Raw genomic sequence first — 18,635 nt, forward strand, 5'->3', positions numbered from 1 at the left:
TTCATTCATTAATTTCTTTCTATTCTATTGTATTTTCTTTCTTTCTTTCTACTTTTCTCAACTCTTTCCAAGATATGAATCATAGCATCTTGGCTTTCTTTGCCAATCCCCAACCATATGGGAACACTAGAAATATATTTATATGTTAAAATACTATAATATTATGCATTTTCACTTATATAGCAACTCTATTGTAAGGCCATGAAATCAAGGCTCCCCAACCTTGACATGGTTAAAAAAAAAAAAAAAAAAAAAAAAAAAAATATATATATATATATTCCGAGCTCTTCAGTGGCATACCCTTTTGCTATATATAGATGACATTATTATCTATAGTCCCAATCTAGAGACCCATTTTAACCAACTGGGTGTTGTACTTACATGACTAAAAGAAGTAGGACTTAAACTCAAACCATCAAAATGTGACTTGATAAAACCAGAAGTAGTCTTCTTAGGTCATATTGTAGGTCAGAAGGGAATCAAACCTAATCCCAAGATAATCGACTCCATCTCTTTATGGAAGGTTCCTGTAACTGTAAAAGAAGTGCAGACATTCATGGGTCTTTGCAATTATTATCGGCGTTTTATTGCTAATTTCAGTGACATTGCTGCTCCTTTAACACAACTTACTAAAAAGGATGTGAAATATATATGGACTATGTTTGTCAGAAAAATTTTAAGACTCTAAAGCAGAAGCTCTGCAGTGCTGCAAAACTGTAAATTCATTTTAGATACTGACGCATCTGATTGGTGGAATCCTGTCTCAAGTTCAACAAGGGCAAGAACATGTTATAGCATACACCTATAAAAAGTTAAACAAACACCAACAGTGTTATAGTGTAACCAGAAGGGAATTATTGGCTGTTGTAACATTTATGATCCAATTTCGTCATTACTTACTTGGTCAAAGATTTCTGTTATGAACTGATCACAGTTCACTGAGATGGCTTTTTACTTGTAAAGAACCGCAGGGCAACTTGTCTGATGGCTTGAAGTAGTATCTCAGTATGCTTTTGATATTGAGCATCGAGAAGGACAAAAGCATCAAAATGCTGATGCATTATCCAGAATTTATTCTAGTAGTTGTGAGTGTTACAGTTCTAAAGATGAGAAGAGTTGCAATCAGTGTATAGATATAGTTGATGGGTGAAAACAATTCAAAACAAATATTGACAATGTAAGCGATTTGAGTACACCTACACAATACTTACCCGCATGTAATCAGATCTCTGCATACAATTCAAATTGGATTTCCAAATATTCAAATGAGGAAATAAAATGTTTTCAGCAAGAAGATTTTCATCTGGGTCCATTGCACAAGTGGATGGACAAGAATATTCTGCCATGTAGAGAGGAAGCTGTTAGTTTTAGCCCTGCCAGTGAATGTCCTGTTTCCATTTTCCAATCAGGAATCATCTCAAAATGTCCATGAATATGTACAAAAACTAAGAAGTACCATGGGAGACGTTTACCATAGGGCTAGAAAACATCTAAAACAAACTGCCACTAGTCAAAAGAAAGAACACGATATTAGACTGTCTGAACATAAATATAAGTTAGGATGTCTGGTATATAAACTAAAACCCATTTGTAGGAAATTAGAATCACCTTGGGCAGGACCCTATGTTATTGTTAAACTTCATAGTGATGTAGTCTATGCAATAAAAAATAAACAAAAACAGAAGTAGTTCACCATAATTGGTTAAAGCCATGTCTGAATGTAAACCTACCCAAATGGGTAACTAAAATTCAAAAACAGAAAACAAGTATATTATCTCATGTATCCACATGTCTCTTGAATACTGTGTGTGTAAAAATTTGAATTAATAGGGATGGAATATTGCTGTACCAAATGTGCGATGAAGTGGGTTGCGGATTCGATGCTGGCCACCGTCCATCACTTCTACCAGAAACACACAAGGGAAAGTATATCATTTTATTGCTCTCTATGCAATTTTGTGGGCATCCGGAGAAAGGTTATGGTCCGTCATGCTGTCAGATATCGTCTGCATTTAAAGAAAAAGGGAACACCTGTAATAGAGGATTGGCTGAATAGGAATACATCACCACACACTGTGACCTTTGGAGGATCGGACAGTGACGTGTTAGAGGTGCATGAGTGAAGAGATGGGCATTTGGAATGTGATGAGAGTAACTTCGTTCCTGATTACGAAGAGGAGATGCGTAGCCCAGTGGTAAAACGCTCGTTGGATGCACGGTTGGTGTAGGATCGACCCCAGTGGGCACATTGGGCTATTTCTCGTTCCAGCCAGTGCACCATGTTTGGTATATCACAGGCTGTGGTATGTGCTATCCTGTCTGTGGGAAAGTGCATATAAAAGATCCCTTCCTGCATTAGGAAAGATGTAGTGGGTTTCCTCTAATGACTACGAGTTAGAATTACCAAATGTTTGACATCCAGTAGCCGATGATTGATTAATCAGTGTGCTCTAGTGGTGTTGTTAAACAAACCAAACTCCTTTGAGGGTAGAAGTGGCATGAAACCGAGAAAGTATGAGAATGAGAAGTTAGGGATTATATTGAGAGGTTGGAGAGAAAGTTGGATGGTAAAGAGGAGGAATTGAAGATTGTAAGAGAGGAGTTGGAGGAGAAAAAGAAGAGAAAGAGATTAAGTGGGAGAGAAATTACATGGTGGATGGGTTTGAAGAGATGTGGTACGAAGAATTGGAACGGGATAGGAAGATAAAGAAGAGAAGGAACAATCAAACGGAATATTAGATTAACAAGTTAAATTCAGGAGTTATTATAGATATAATATTATATGCAATATAGCCAGTTTAGTTAAATGTCATTTAATATTTTGGTAGTTATAATATTAGTAGTAGTGTTATTAAAAAGAGTTTAAGACTGTGTGTCCAGATTTTTTGTAGGATTGTGTATCCATGAGTCTAGGACTGTGGGTTCTGATTTTTGTAGGATTGTGTATCCAAGAGTTTAAGACTGTGTTTAGATTTTTTGTAGGATTGTATATGCAAGAGTATAGGATCGTGTCTCCAGATTTTTTGTAGGATTGTGTTTTCAAGAGTATAGGACTGTGTGTCCAGATTTTTTTTTGGACTGTGTATCCACGTGATTAGTAGTTTGTTTCACAGACCTTATGATATTGCTAGAGTTGCTGATGTTTTATGTTTTGTATTTCACATGTAAACATTTATTATATCTCATTTAGGGGACGAAATGAAAGCAAGGGGGGGGGGGGGTGTGTGTTGTAAAATTGATTGTTTCAATGAGCATGATCCTTTAAAAATAATTTTCAGTGTTTCACTGGTCAGCTATGTTTAAACTTGACATTTACCATTTTTATTTCTTCCATGATTTGAAGTAATTAACGTGTAGATGAACAGACCAATGTCTGTGATTAAATGGGATGTCATTATAGTTCAGTAAATACTTAACTAAATATTAATATTGGAATTATTTCATAAAAGAAACTTAAATATTTCTTGCTAATGTCGTCTGCTTTGCGAGTGGAAATGCACAAGACAAACTATTTCCGGTTTGCTGTAAAGCACTGTTGGTTAATAAACCAGAACCATGACGTTATTGGTTAACCTGCGAAAACGATGTTATTGTTTTGATTAATGTTATGAAAAATAATTAACATTGGTATTAGGGATACATGCTCAGATATTTGTTGATTTGTTTATCCGTTGTTCATTGTAAAACCCTATTGTGTTTTTCTTGAGATTCTAGTTGACATCATACTAGAGATTCAAAAAGACCAGTGACATCAATGTTGAGGTATAAATAGAACTGTTACGTCAGTTGTAAACAGTTGGAAAAAAATTTGACAGCTTTCAGCTGATCGAGCTAAACTTCGCAACTATAACATTTTATTGAATATTTAGCTTCCTTTGTGGTGTTTCCAAATTAATAGGTTATCCAATTAAATTTACTTTAAAGTAAGGTCTTGGGATCCAACTCAATAATTGCACTTTATTGATTATTAAATCTAGGATAGATAATTAACTAACTGGTCATTGAGAGCATCTTGAGATAATGGTTGATTGTCTAGTCTCTTGGTGTTGTTAGTCGCTGAGAACATTCAGTGGATAATGGGCAATTACCTTGTCTTTTGGTTGTTTAAATAAATATTTGTAACTGTACCTAACTATATGTAATATTAACTAACTGTAGTTAAATATTATAGTTCTTTGGTGTATAACACTTAACTAACTGTACATTGAGAGCATCTTGAGATAATGGGCGATTGTCTAGTCTCCTGGTGTTGTCACTGAGAACATTCAATGGATAATGGGCGATTGCCTAGTGTTTTGGTTGTTTAAATAAATATTGATTTTTAGCTGTAATACTTGTAATTGACATCACTGGTGAAGTACATGTTTTCATATTTTTCATAGTTTAGTGTTAATAGTATTCTTAGTTCATAACTTTGGTTGATATCAGCATAATATTTCATGTATAAAATTTTGTAGTTTTTCAATGCAATAACAACCCGTCTTTAAAGCAATATCTTGTTGTCTTGTTTATTCTAACTATTATTTTATATGGTAAATGCCTTCATGGTCACACATTTTTTTCGAGCGTGCAGTATGCACTCCTTGTTGCTTACTCAGTACGTATGTCCAGAGTAGTTGCACACGTGCTTGCATGACACTCAGGCCCAGCACACAAAATTCTACCACATTCTGTCTCACTTTTCCAAAGTAAAAAGGCGAGTACAGGTTGTTGTTCTGCGACGGTGGCAGTGATGGAGTCAACTTTTGCGTTAAAGTTTAATGTTAAAGTTTTGTGATTAGATCTGTTTCTCATAAACTACAAATCCTGCAAGTAGTTCAATGAAGTCAAGTGCCTTTTAGTTGTATCTTTGGATATTTATCACAGTGTACCAGAAAATGTTTATGGTAGGCGAGAAATTTAATGCCACATTGTGGTGTAGTGTAATCAACTGGAGTCGACAAGAAATGATATATTTGACAACAGAAATGTTTTGGAATCTGTTAAATTCCACCCAGGACTAATTTTAAAGTTTTTGAAACACTTTGATTCCTATACAAAGTTTTAAAATATACTTACGTTGATATTTGTATTGTATTATAGTTTTCCTCACAGCTCTTTACACTGTGGTTCTACATAATCATATAAATAATATTTCCATACACTTACCTTTTCTGACACCCAACAGCCAATGTGTATTTTTGTGCTGGTGTGTCATTAAACATTCATTCATTCATTCAATCAATCATTCATTCATTCATTCATTCATTCATTCATTCATTCATTCATTCATTCATTCATTCTACAAAATTCTTGTTTGGTCAAGCTGTGTCCAAGAAGGAGTTATCATATGATTGACACTTCATAACAGCTGGTTAAAGAAAATGGTAATGTATCATTAAATTTAAGTTTCTTTTAAATTCATTTACAGAAGGAAGAAATATTCAGCACAAGATGATAAAAATATTGTAAAATATTTGATTGAAAAGAAACTACATACGCAAATAAGAGGAAAGAAGATCTGGAGAGATATGGAGTTTATTGAGGTAATTTACTGTTATTGTTAATTTGCTTTCTGTGTAACTGTTATGAATACGAGTGGCACATCTGGACATATGCAAACTCTGCTATTGTATTTGATTGAGTTGTAACTATAATTAACACTTATTGTATTAATATTTGATAAAATTGTAATGTATGTACAAGGTTTAAAAATTGGAATTAAAGTTGAATTTAGCAAATATGTTTCATTACTAATTCACTGAAAAGCCAATTTAAAAAAATTGTGTGTCATTTGTAGATGTACTACCAATTTGGCTATTAGGAAGGAAGGAAGGAAATGTTTTGATTTAACAACGTACTCAACACATTTTATTTATGGTTATATGGCATCAGACATATGGTTAAGGACCACACAGATATTGAGAGAGGAAACCCACTGTCGCCACTTCATGGGCTTCTCTTTTCGATAAGCAGCAAGGGATCTTTTATATGCACCATCCCACAGACAGGGTAGCACATACCACGGCCTTTGATATACCAGTCATGGTGCACTGGCTGGACTACATCCCGCCCAGTGTGGCTGTTAGGATAAATGAAACTTGAATTTGGCTGTAGATGTTCTGATCAAATTCATAAAATTTCTATTACACTATGCATGTATTATATTGTTATAACATTTAATTATTTTTATTGTCTCGCCTTTACGAAGTAAAAAAAGCGAGATATAGATATTACCTTTCCGACGGCAGAGTTGGCGTCAACATCAACTTTTGTGTTAAAGTTTAACATTAAAGCTTTGTGTTTAGATCATTTCCTCACAAGTCCTAAGTCAATGAAAATTTAGCTCAGAATTCTGAGGAATTCTTGTTGTATTCCAACCAATTAATAACATGTTATAGGTTTTAAGCTAGACAAAAACAGTATATAAAATCTGTAGCCAAATTTGGTTTCAGTTAGCGAAACAAAAACTCAGAAAATTAAGACTTTCAATAATTATTATTAATTAATAATGAAATAAGTTGACCAAATTCAGCTTTAATTCAGGGATTCTAAAAATTTTATAAAATGTACTAGCCACGGGATCAGTGATTTAAAAAATATACTAGCCATGGGATCAGTGATTTAAAAAATATACTAGCCACGGGATCAGTGATTTTAAAAATGTACTAGCCATGGGATCAGTGATTTTAAAAATATACTAGCCATGGGATCAATGATTTTAAAAATGTACTAGCCACGGGATCAGTGATTTAAAAAATATACTAGCCATGGGATCAGTGATTTAAAAAATATACTAGCCACGGGATCAGTGATTTTAAAAATGTACTAGCCATGGGATCAGTGATTTAAAAAATATACTAGCCACGGGATCAGTGATTTTAAAAATGTACTAGCCATGATTAAAAATTCACTTGCCCTACTTTACTTTAAGTTACTACAATTTTACCAAATACTAGTAACAATCAGATATGTCACCTAAAGAGGAAGATACAGCTTAAAAACACTAAGGTTGGGGTGGGGGCAGGATATTCATATTTACAAAATAGACTTAACTGCAACATTTGAAACACAAATTTCACTAGCCGCTAGGCATGACAATGGTAGTTATTTACTAGCCCAACATAGAATATCACTAGCCATGGGAGTGGGGCTACCATAATCTAGAAGCCGTGTTTAATTCATATTTTGCGAATGACATCTCAAACTCTGACCTCATAATGGTTTCTCATTAGGTTTAAAAAGAAAAACAAATTGCTTTTTATTTTTTATTTTATTTTTTCAAATCTTGTATCTGATGAATGTTTCTTTTTTTTGTCCCTCCAGATAACCTGTCACTCCAGTGAGTCAATGCGAGATCATATGTTGAAAGTGATTCTGCCAAACATCAACTCGTATGATTTCCCATCCCACTGGAAGTCTCTGTTAACTGGTAACACATCCGCAGCACTAGATAAGCAGGAAGGTAATTTATGAGTGGATTTTAATTTATTCCCTTCAGAACTTAAACCAACCACCAGTTTTTTAAATTAAAAGCAGAACTGTTAGCAGTCCTTAAGGTTTGACGTGAGCAATTGCTCCTGCTTGCATCTGCTTGTGCAAAACTATTTCCATGTGAGCGAAAAACTGCTCGCCTCATCACACGCCAATATCATTTATATATTTACTCAAAATTACTGTGAATTGTTACACTGGGAGCAATTGCTCTCCTACATAATTTAATGAGAGCAGTTTCTTGCTAACCATCGATTTTCAAACCATAAGCACTGCTGTTAGGTCACCTGACTGAAGGCTCAAGTGACCTATTGCAAAACGGTTTTGTCTGTTGGTGTATGTTGGCATCTGTTGTGCATTATGTGAAAAAACTTCACATCAGTTTCTTGTCCGAAACTACTTCACACATTTCCAACCACTTTTTGTGGGAATTTTCTTTAGCATATGGAGAAACAAATTTGTGAAGTTGGTCATTCTGACACCCATCCCCCCTAACCAGTGGCCTGGAGAGCAAGGTCCAAAAGGGGAAAAGAAATCCCTTTTTTACTTTTTATTTGTCACTGTCAAAAACAATTCACCAGTTCAAATGATTTATTGGCAAAACTAAAATAAAATAGTTCCTTGTTGACAAAAAACAGTCAACATGTTGTAAAAACATGTATATACAAACTTGTTAAGAGTGCTGTTAATATTTTCTTCTTAAATATATCTGATATCTCCTTTGTTATCTACAAATATGGCAATTGCAAAACTATGACGAACAGGGACCATTATAATTTAATACTTTATAATTGTTGTTAAATTGCTGTTGGCAAAATTGTCTTGTTATTCATTCCTTGACAGTCAAAATAGTGTTCATAATAACCATAAAAATATATAGGTATATATATATTTTGGCATCCATAGCAACGAAGAAAATACAGGACACTTATTTAAGTACAGTTAAATGGCATTTTGAGTGTTTTCCTGGATACAGAATTTTTCTTTGATAGATTCAGCACATTACCTTTAATTTGTAGAAATTACACTAGAAAAACTACTGAGAAAAATGTATATCATTTGATGTGTTTTGTGTTACCATTTAAATATGATTAATATTTTTAAAATTATTATATTTGAAGATGAAGAGATAGTCATAGAAAATGATGCCAGTAGAAGTGATAATGATTCAGAGGGGCCAGTGGTGAAGATTGGAGCCAGTCTATCTAGTAGCAGGAAAGCAGTTGAAAAAGAGAATGATGGAGAGCATAGGACTCAAACTGTTTCCTCTAGTAAACTTTTTAATGTAGGAAAGAATACAGAAAGTGTTGTTTCTCCTAGATCATCACCTAGGAAAACTCAAGTGACAGAATGTATTGGTTCTCCTAGCAAATCACCCAGGAAACATTTGTTGAAAGAAAGTATTGGTTCAGCTAGCACATCACCCGGGAAACATTTGTTGAAAGAAAGTATTGATTCAGCTAGCAAATCACCCAGGAAACATTTGTTGAAAGAAAGTATTGGTTCAGCTAGCACATCACCCGGGAAACATTTGTTGAAAGAAAGTATTGGTTCTCCTAGCAAATCACCCAGGAAACATTTGTTGAAAGAAAGTATTGGTTCAGCTAGCACATCACCCGGGAAACATTTGTTGAAAGAAAGTATTGATTCAGCTAGCAAATCACCCAGGAAACATTTGTTGAAAGAAAGTATTGGTTCAGCTAGCAAATCACCCAGGAAACATTTGTTGAAAGAAAGTATTGGTTCTCCTAGCAAATCACCCAGGAAACATTTGTTGAAAGAAAGTATTGGTTCAGCTAGCACATCACCTGGGAAACATTTGTTGAAAGAAAGTATTGATTCAGCTAGCAAATCACCCGGGAAACATTTGTTGAAAGAAAGTATTGATTCAGCTAGCAAATCACCCGGGAAACATTTGTTGAAAGAAAGTATTGGTTCAGCTAGCAAATCACCTGGGAAACATTTGTTGAAAGAAAGTATTGGTTCAGCTAGCAAATCACCTGGGGAAAATTTGTTGAAAGAAAGTATTGGTTCAGCTAGCAAATCACCTGGGAAAGATTTGTTGAAAGAAAGTATTGGTTCTGCTAGCAAATCACCCAGGAAACATTTGTTGACTGCAAATGTTGATGCTGTTGCCAAATCACCTAAGAAACGTCGTTTAAACAGTATAGATACATCATCAGAAGAACTGACAGAGAAAGCAGAACAAGAACCTGAAAAAATATCTGTCAAAACAACACAAGACGAAGAAATTTCATCCAAACGAAAGCGGAGAGGTCAAAGTCGAGAACCAATGACTGGAGGAAGTGAGGGTCAGTGCCATGATGAACCAATACTAATATCATCATTGGATTTCACAGATCCAACACTAAACAACCAGTCAAACAATGATTATCAGAGTCCACAAAGTCCTGACAGTTCTACCAGATTGAACAATGATCAGGATGAGCATAAGAGGAAGGAGGAGGATAATTCTTTGTCAGAAGCATACGATGATGATGATGATGATGATGAAGATGAGCTTGATAAAGAACTCTTTAAAATGACAAAGAAACAAACAGCCAATAAGCAAGATAATTCAAAGAGGATGTCTGATGACAGTGAGGGTCAAAGTCCTTTAAGAACTAAACAGAAGCAACAAAATTCGGAAAAGGTGTCTAAAGATCACCAAAGTCGTTTACGAAACAGACAGAAGCATGACAGTCCAAAGCAGAAGTCTGATGATAGTAAGGGTCACAGCCCTGAAAGAACTAGACAGAAACAAAAGCAATGCCAAAGCTCAGAAAAAACAAGAAAATACAGGTTTGTCAAAGCCTTAGGAAAGAGTTCCAATGCTGAGACTGACAAAGAAATAGAAAAAACAGAATCTGATAGCAGTGACGAAGATTCATTAGATATTCAGTGTCATTGGCAGGCACTTGAAGAATCGGCCATGCTACATACAGACGATACAGAAGTGATAGCCGTAAGCTTTAGACCATTTTTGTTAGTCGATTTAAAATGTAATATATTTTAATTCAATAATTTTGTACTAGTATTGTAATGTTTTGGAATCATTTTAAAATTTGATTCAGATCAGTGTTAAGAGATAGTAAAGTTGCTGTAAGTGCACTCATAGTGTCAAACACAATTATTATACTAATATATTGATGTTGGTAAAAAAGAATAATGATTAACAGAAGTTTATCTAGAGAGTTTATGTGTCTGTTAAAGGGTAACTTTACAATAAAATTATTAAATTTGAGCTCTATAGTTTAAATTGATTTTACTGTATACTTTATATTCCCAATAATGAAGAAGACGTTTGTTTTGTTTAACTATACCACTAGAGCACACTTATTTATTAATCATCGGCTATTGGATGTCAAACGTTTGGTCATTTTTACATATAGTTTTAGAAAAGAAACCCGCTACATTTTTCCATTAGTAGCAAACGATATTTTATATGCACCATCCCACAGACAAGATAGCACATACCACAGCCTTTGACATACCAGTCATGGTGTACTGGCTAGAACGATAAATAGCTCATTGGGCCCACCAACGGGGATCGATCTTAAACCAACCGCACCTCAATCAAGCATTTTACCGCTGGGCTACGCCTCGCCCTTCACAATAATGAGTCAAACATGTTGTTCCTACTTTTGTTTTCACATAAAGCATCTAACAAAATACCTACTGTAAATGTTCCAAACTTTTTTTGAAAATAAGGATGACAGCATTATTCAGTTGTGATGTCATCCTTGGTCATTATCTGTATGTCACAAAATAGCTGTAGTGGGGAAAAATCACACTATTCAAGGGAGTTAACTCAGTGACCAGTATTTTTTCCTTTTAGCCATAAAACAATTTAATACAGAATTTTCAATAATTTTTGTCAAATTGGGTTTAGGTTTTTTCACGTTCCAACCAGTACACCACAACTGGAAAAAGGCTGTGGTATGTGTTTTCCTGCCTATGGGATCCCTTGCTGCATTAGAAAACATGTAGCGGGTTTTCTCTGATGACTACAAATCAGAATTATCAAATGTTTGACATCCAATAGCCGATGATTAATTAATCGATGTGCTCCAGATGTGTCGTTAAACAAAACAAACTTTTATTAAAAAGGAAAACAAGAAATGTCAAATCCTGATATATGACTAAGTTCGTCTCTTTTAACTTTACTTTATCATAAAGTTAATCTTTAAAAGAGAAGGCAAACATTTAATTTTATAGCGTATAATTATTTCCTGGAGTTTTTCACTGTGTGTGTATAATTTCAGTTTGATTTCATTTAAATTTTAATGTGTTTATTTATTACATATGTAGAAACAAAGAAAGAGAAAAATGGAAGATGATGATGATTCGTTACCAAAGATATCATCCAAAAGAAAGTCAGGTATGTAATGATGCTTGAGACCGATTTAGTTAGGTTAATCATATAAATATCAACACCTTATTTCTGGTGATTCCAGTTTAGTTAAATCATATAAATATCAACACCTCATCTGGTGATCCCAGTTTAGTTCAATCATATAAATATCAACACCTTATCATCTGGTGATCTCAGTTTAGTTAAATCATATAAATATCAACACCTTATTTCTGGTGATTCCAGTTTAGTTAAATCATATAAATATCAACACCTCATCTGGTGATTCCAGTTTAGTTAAATCATATAAATATCAACACCTCATCTGGTGATTCCAGTTTAGTTAAATCATATAAATATCAACACCTCATCTGGTGATACCAGTTTAGTTAAATCATATAAATATCAACACCTTATCATCTGGTGATCTCAGTTTAGTTAAATCATATAAATATCAACACCTTATTATCTGGTGATCCCAGTTTAGTTAAATCATATAAATATCAACACCTTATCATCTGGTGATCTCAGTTTAGTTAAATCATATAAATATCAACACCTTATTTCTGGTGATTCCAGTTTAGTTAAATCATATAAATATCAACACCTTATCATCTGGTGATCTCAGTTTAGTTCAATCATATAAATATCAACACCCTATCATCTGGTGATCCCAGTTTAGTTAAATCATATAAATATCAACACCGTATTATCCAGTGATACCAGTTTAGTTAAATCATATAAAAATCAACACCGTATCATCTGGTGATCCCAGTTTAGTTAAATCATATAAATATCAACACCGTATTATTCAGTGATACCAGTTTAGTTCAATCATATAAATATCAACACCTTATCATCTGGTGATCCCAGTTTAGTTAAATCATATAAATATCAACACCGTATTATCCAGTGATACCAGTTTAGTTCAATCATATAAATATCAACACCTTATCATCTGGTGATCCCAGTTTAGTTCAATCATATAAATATCAACACCGTATCATCCGGTGATCCCAGTGTAGTTAAATCATATAAATATCAACACCTTATCATCTGGTGATCCCAGTTTAGATAAATTATATAAATATCAACACCTTATCATCTGGTGATCCCAGTTTAGTTAAATCATATAAATGTCAACACCTTATATTCTGGTGATCCCAGTTTAGTTAAATTATATAAATATCAACAATTTATCATCTGGTGATCCAAGTTTAGTTAAATCATATAAATGTCAACACCTTATATTCTGGTGATCCCAGTTTAGTTCAATCATATAAATATCAAGTCCTTATCATCTGGTGATCCCAGTTTAATTAAATCATATAAATATCAACACCTTATATTCTGGTGATTCCAGTTTAATTAAATCATATAAATGTCAACACCTTATGTTCTGGTGATCCCAGTTTAGTTAAATCATATAAATATCAACACCTTATCATCTGGTGATCCCAGTTTAGTTAAATCATATAAATATCAACACCTTGTTATTTGGTGATCCCAGTTCAGTTAAATCATATAAATATCAACACCTTATCATCTGGTGATCTCAGTTTAGTTAAATCATATAAATATCAGCACCTTATCATCTGGTGATCCCAGTTTAGTTAAATCATATAAATATCAACACCTTATCATCGGGTGATCCCAGTTTAGTTAAATCATATAAATGTCAACACCTTATGTTCTGGTGATCCCAGTTTAGTTAAATCATATGTCATGTCATGTCATAGGGTTTTACGTGCACATTTAGAACAAGCTGTTGTAGCGCACGCAGGGGGGAGGGGGGGGGTGCTAAGGAATTTTGAATGGAGCAGTTATATGCCAAAGAGAAAAGGTGCGCAATTTTGATTGAGGTTATTTGGCACAATTTTGAACGGTCGGTCAAAAAGTAATTGGCAGAGCTAGTATAGGTTTTGACATTAGTGAATCGAGAGTTAATTAGACCTCTAAGATGCTGTGGTGTCTCCCTAGGTTGCCCATAGGGCCCTTTAGAAAGGGCCTGACCTCTTCTGGTCGTGGCATAACAACCCAGGGGAGACTCATGCAATTGTGTTGACACCGGTAGGCAAGGCTTGTTGTTCCGGGGGATTTTGTCCAGGTGTTATTGGGGTGATCCACGGCGTCCTCCTCGTCAATGTCACCAAGTACCAAGTTAGACTACCAGCAGCAAGTATTTGGGGTTTGGGTAGGGGAGGCTTGTATTCTTTTGTTCAGCTTCCCCTGGGTGCAGTGCAGTTGTGTACTCGGAACCGGTATTCTTTTGTCTGGTTCTTTATTAGAGTACGTGCTGGGCCATTAAATGGGGGCGGGTGCATTGTTATAATTAGTCAATGCACCCTGTGTACTGATGCGGTATGCGTGCTGTCTGTTTGTGAATCCTAATTTCGTGTTAAGGTTGTACCTATTATCCTAAGTCCCTATTCTAGTGAATCTTAACGGCCAATCAGGACCACCCCTCCCCCTCTGTTTTTGTATAGCATTGAATACAATATCAGAAGGGGAGTTATACTAGCCTAGCTATCTAATTTGAAGGGTTTTACCCTTATAGAGTAGGTATTGGTTAAAAAGCCTATTGCTTGGCATACTTAATTTTATTACCAATGAATAAAACAATGATTACTCTCCGGAGTCAAATAGCTTTCATCAACAATCGTACACTTGCACACCAATTTTTCAATTGTTAGTAGGAGGGAGTAGTACCTGAACTAGTTAAATCATATAAATATCAACACCTTGTCATCGGGTGATCCTAGTTTAATAATACGCTGAAATAAAATAATAAACAGTCGGAACATGAACTCACCATTTATTATTATTATTATTATTATTATTATTAGGCGTGTGTGCAAATTATTTTGACTGGTTCGCAAAGTGGTATTTCGGTTTTAATGTATAGCGTAAAAAAACAGTGTATTGTTGCATGTTTTGTCGTCCAAAGGTTGGCTGATTATTACTTAACCCAGTTGAATCCAGTTCTGCATGCAGGAACAAGTTCAGCCTGCCGTTTGTGTGTGTGTGCACGCACGTTAATCTTGCATTTTTATAGCCAAAACTCCTCCAGATAAAACACTGCCCCTCCACTCTAAAAAGGTAGTAGTAGGCTACTACTACTACTACTACTACTACTACTACTACTACTACTAGTACTAGTACTACTACTACTACTACTACTAGTACTACTACTACTACTACTAGTAGTAGTAGTAGTTTAGTAGAAGTAGAAGTAGTAGTAGTAGTAGTAGTAGTAGTAGTAGTAGTAGTAGTAGTAGTAGTAGTAGTAGTAGTAGTAGTAATAGGAATAATAATTGTGTAATAGTAATAGGAATAATAATTGTGTGTTATTATTATTATCACATGTATTATAATGTTGGTAAAATCACGTCGCCGTAGGGGTGGGTGGGTGCGGTTGTTACAGAAACATTACATAAATTTAAAGGGGGGCCCGGGAGTGGTGTCAGCTTTACTAGTAGCCTATAAATAAAAACTGATTTTGAGTTTTATTGCCCCTTGCAATTTTGAGCATTTGAAATGTGACTAAATACAGCAAAATAACCTTTTAGTCATATTTATTTACGGTAAAATTAACTTTTTTACAAAATTTACATAAGCAGCCTCAAAATTGCAATCAGTGAAAAATTATTAGGTTCAAGCCCTGTTGTTAGTTTGTGTACTGTCCGTGGTGATAATTTGTAATTGTTATTTTTTATTTATTATTATTATTTATTTATTTATTATAATAAATTTTTTGTTAGTACTGTAGGGTCAATATGATGCTATTCATATATCTATGAAAAACGTAGACAAAAGGGTCCGCTAAATTCATATACTCCCCAACCCTGTTCAGAAAATGCACTGTTCGTACAGTACTTAGTATGTATTTCTCCTGTTCCAGATGGTTCAGTAATGTGGATCAATCAAATACATGTACATGTACTTATTTACCGCCTATATACATTCTTGCTGTGAATATAGACAGCCCTTGTTAGTGGAGGCTATAGACATGGCCTTCGTATATATAGTCACATCGTATATAAACACCGTCTAGTTCAGAGTATTCTTTAAAAATGTAACAATTCCTATCCCAAGTCAGCTGTTATGGCATATTTTGTATAATAATGAATTTGACATGGTGGAAAATGACGGTGTTTGTGATCCAGATGTTTAGAGTTTTTCGCGTACAACTAACGATAAATTTACCTATAGATGCAAAGGCCTAACTATTCGGGATTTTCGACGTTTAACATGCTTCTGTTACTAAAATAAGTTAATGTATAAGCTTATTATCATTCAGTACATGTTTTTATTTTTTTTAATAACTTATTTTCATTGTTTTTTTTCTTTCTATTTACCCTACGTTGCAGAGGACGGTCAAGCGTTCTCGTTACACAAGCTTGGTAAAACGTTTTAGCACTGTGGTTATTCAGGGAATGCCCGTCACGTGACTCAAAATAATATGTCACACCTCTACTCTCCAAATAGCCGTTATTTTTCTCAGAATTATGGACCGTATCCATAATTCAATTATTTTTATAAAATATCAATAATAAGTGTGATATGGTGGTTATGTAGATGGTTTAATACAGTACTTTTAGGTACAAATCAAATGTATATATTGTCATATAATACCTTGTTGGGTCAGTAATTAGGTCAACCATCTGTTTAATGTTAAATAAGCTTCTTTTTTGTAATATAGATTCTGCTGTCCAGGTAGGGAAACATCTTCATAAAGGCTTCACCTGTGTTTCAATTCCATCTGTCCAGTCAACAATTCAAGTCATGATTGTGAATTTCAACACTTCTCAAATTAACAATTAATGCCAGCTTCACGCCAAACTGTAAACTGTACCGGTACATTGCTGATGTCTCATTGTTAATTGTGATATCATTTGAGTGTATTGTGTGACATAAATTACTTTCTGACCCAATTCATAGAAAATTTGACAATTAGTAGGTTTCAACATCAGCTTACTTCTATGTTACGGCTTTGTTGCAGTTGGTTTGTAATAAATAAAATACTACCTTCGCTTGCCTGTCATATATAATTTTTATGAAACACGTGAACAATGTTAGTATCTGAGAAGCTTCTTTCGCTTGTAAGATAACAACACCGTTTACTCATATAATAAAAATGGTATGACAAACACGCTTGTTTAGTATTCTATATTTCTTTAATAATTTAATTTCAACATCACATTCTTCAAAATGCTAATTTTCTTCTCTCCCTATACTGGACTGTAAACCGAGGATCTACCAGACTTATAGTCCGTCCCATCCTCCTATAGAAATGTTTAAAAAAAAAAAAAAAATCAGGTTTGGTTTGACGTAAGAAGAAAAGTAAAAGTGTTTTGGAAATAACAAAATACTACTATTTTTGTGTGCAATTAAAAAATATATAATAATAATGGCTTTACCTCTCTGAAATTGTTTAGGTTATCACATAAGCATTATGTCTGATGGCTTAACCACGACACCATCTTTTCAGTCCAATGGCTTAACCATCAAAGCCAATTCTAATAACAAAGGCTTTACCTCTCTGAAATTGTCTGGGTTATTGCATAAGCATTATATCCATTATCGCTTCAGTCCGGTTATAAATTGTCGTCTGGATTATTGTTTCAGCTAAGACGAATACACCTGTTGAAGTGGACAGTCCGGACAGTTCTGATGACGAACAGCTGGTCAAAGACTGTAACACAATCCAGGTATTTAACATCATTCTAACAGGGGCTGGACATATCCCAGTGGTAAAGCGCCTGCTTGATGTGCAGAAGGTTTGAGATCGATCCCCGTTGGTGGGCCCATTGGGCTATTTCTCGTTCCAGCTAGTGCACCACGACTGGTATATTAAAGGCTGTGGGATGGTGCATATAAAAGATCCCTTGCTACTAATGGAAAAATGTAGCAGGTTTCCTCTCACAAAATGTTTTTTACCCCATCTTATTCCATATAAATAATGATATTGAGAAAACTGGCTTGTTCCACTCTCCTACACACTCCAGATATCGTTCATATGGACCTAAGATAGGTTTACTGAAATGACGTCCCTGTGAATGTGACTGACGCTTATTTCAACGATGTCGGAAATCTAAAATTGCCAAATGTACGTACTATTGCGCAGTCATCACATATACATTGAAACAGGCTCCAAAATAACACAGCGAACTCCACGATAAAAACTTTAAAAACATGTGTTATCACATTTTATTTTATTTTTAATTCAGATTACTGTCGACTCTAAATAAAATGTGTTGAGTGCGTCGTTAAATAAAACATTTCCTTCGGATTACTGTCATACAAACAATTACAACACCTCATTTTCAAACGATATTAATATTTGGAAACAATGGGTATGCTACTTGGGTAATCAGGTGTAATCAGAATTCCAAACGAGCAATGCATTCAGCTAGGACTGGCTTCCAACACTTCCCAAGCGGGATATGGCATTGGCAGAAGCAGAGATGGCAAATATTAGTGTATGCACTTGCAAACGCAGCACTGTTGAATGCAATTTATGCATTGCTCTAAAAACAATGATGGAGCTATTTTCAACAACCACATAGGGCATGATTTTATTTTTAATAATAGTTCCCACTGACTTCCGATTGCCCAATCAAGCAAAACTGTTCAAAATACTTTTTATTTGAATGTTATGGTAAACAAAATCAGCCAAAGTGTTCAAAATACTTTTTATTTGAATGCATTGGTTGAACCTTACATTTCCCCAGAAAAGACGTATTGGTTTGGCTGAATACTATACATACCACAGAACCAGTCAATTGAATTATTATGAAAACTAACT

The 18,635-nt window shown here is 34.5% G+C and overlaps 1 protein-coding gene across 2 annotated transcripts in view; it reads left to right on the forward strand.

Annotated features, from left to right (window-relative positions):
• LOC121374911 (protein SCAF11-like) overlaps positions 1-18,635 on the forward strand; it is a 34,610-nt gene that overhangs the window by 11,905 nt on the left and 4,070 nt on the right. For both annotated transcript variants that reach the window (XM_041502045.1, XM_041502044.1), the window contains exons 5-9: positions 5,411-5,525; positions 7,306-7,444; positions 8,595-10,438; positions 11,785-11,854; positions 17,456-17,538. In XM_041502045.1, the coding sequence (XP_041357979.1) occupies positions 5,411-5,525; positions 7,306-7,444; positions 8,595-10,438; positions 11,785-11,854; positions 17,456-17,538 (2,251 nt within the window). The remainder of the gene's footprint in view (positions 1-5,410; positions 5,526-7,305; positions 7,445-8,594; positions 10,439-11,784; positions 11,855-17,455; positions 17,539-18,635) is intronic.

This window comes from Gigantopelta aegis, chromosome 6 (genome assembly GCF_016097555.1).
Source record: "Gigantopelta aegis isolate Gae_Host chromosome 6, Gae_host_genome, whole genome shotgun sequence".
NCBI lineage: Eukaryota > Metazoa > Mollusca > Gastropoda > Neomphalida > Peltospiridae > Gigantopelta > Gigantopelta aegis.